Source organism: Mytilus californianus, unplaced genomic scaffold (assembly GCF_021869535.1).
Source record: "Mytilus californianus isolate M0D057914Y unplaced genomic scaffold, xbMytCali1.0.p SCAF_1, whole genome shotgun sequence".
Classification (NCBI taxonomy): Eukaryota; Metazoa; Mollusca; class Bivalvia; order Mytilida; family Mytilidae; genus Mytilus; species Mytilus californianus.
The window spans coordinates 61277318-61278686 of record NW_026262581.1 but is presented as its reverse complement, the minus strand read 5'-3'; the positions used below and the strand labels follow the sequence as shown (position 1 = coordinate 61278686).

General features: G+C 37.7%; 1 protein-coding gene across 1 annotated transcript; it reads right to left on the bottom strand.

The window, feature by feature from the left end:
* Positions 1-285: 285 nt before the first annotated feature.
* On the bottom strand, positions 286-1158 carry LOC127724782 (uncharacterized). The gene has a single exon (XM_052231853.1). It carries the CDS (start codon positions 1156-1158, stop codon positions 286-288), a length of 873 nt encoding a protein of 290 aa, XP_052087813.1.
* Positions 1159-1369: the final 211 nt, after the last annotated feature.

Here is a 1369-nt window from a genome sequence, read left to right as displayed (position 1 = left end):
TTCGTAAAGCTTATTTTATGGTATGGGTTTTGCTCATTGTTGAAGGCCACATGGTTACCAGTAGTTGTTTACATCCTCTTTGTTTGGTCTCTGGTGGATAGTTGTCTCATTGGCAATTATACCACAGCCTTTTCATTTTATATTTAAGAAGTCACCTAATATGAATAAAAAAAATCATATAACTAAATAAGTAAGTATCTTTTTTCCTTTTGGATTGATCTTTACCATATCAATGTTTGTTAATAAAAATTGTCAGGCATGTCATCTAAGAAATGCATAAATTTATTAGAATAGTTTTTTTGGGCGATAATTTTGGTAATCACAATAAAAGATGACAGCGATTTCGTTTTCATCTGCATGTACTATATTTGAACCAGAACTTTGCCATACATTTCTTGCCGAATCTCTGTATGTTTTAGCATATCCTTTAGGATATCCTGAGGTCAACTCGACAGCTCCACTACATTCTTCATAGCCTGATCTTCTAGTTCGGCGACAATAAGCCCGACAGGATATCCCACACTGATCTACAGCCGTAAAAAGTACTTTGGTTGGGTTCATATCCGGGTCTTTTACGGCTATAAAGGTAATTGCTTCTGTTACCGGTTGTCTATTATCAACGAACACGTGGTCTCGGTATGTACCATCATAACTAAGTCCAATTGAGGTCACTCGCACTTTTACCAAACCTGATTTGTCATTTCTACATTTGCCGATTTCTGGGCGTTTCTTTAACGGCTTTCCATTAAAGAATTCAATCCATTCTCCAGTTGAATATATATCTTCATCGGAATACCTACCGTCTTCATCAACTTTATAGTTAGTATATTTTACGTCACCATGTCGGACATGAACAACTTTTACTGGAACAAATACCCACAAGTTAGTTTTAGATTTACAGTTGAGAGAAAATGTGTTTTGAATTGGATACCCATCACATGGTTTTTCGATTTCTGGAATATAAAATTCTTCTATAGTCCAAGTAGTTGGAACAGTTGGAATTTCGTGCTCAGTTCTAGATTGTGTTTGTCTAATATGCTCAATTGGTCGGGGAGTTGGGCGAACGTGGTGGGTCTGCGTTACCCAAGCAATATCCTTACTACGAACCGCAGGGACTGTCGGCCATGTGACATTCTGTATTATAGGACGACCCGTCATTGGTGGGGTTCTATGTCTTTGAAAGCGTTTTGGTCCATGCACGGTCTCGACCTCAATCTCTTGAATCATGTTTCGTTGACGATGATTATGAACGGCTCTTTTACCAATATGATGAGTTGTTGTCGTAGTAGAAGACTCTTTTATAACTGTATAAAACATTTCACCCGAAGAAATCATTTCATATGTTAAAGTCGGAAAGTCGGTAGGCGTG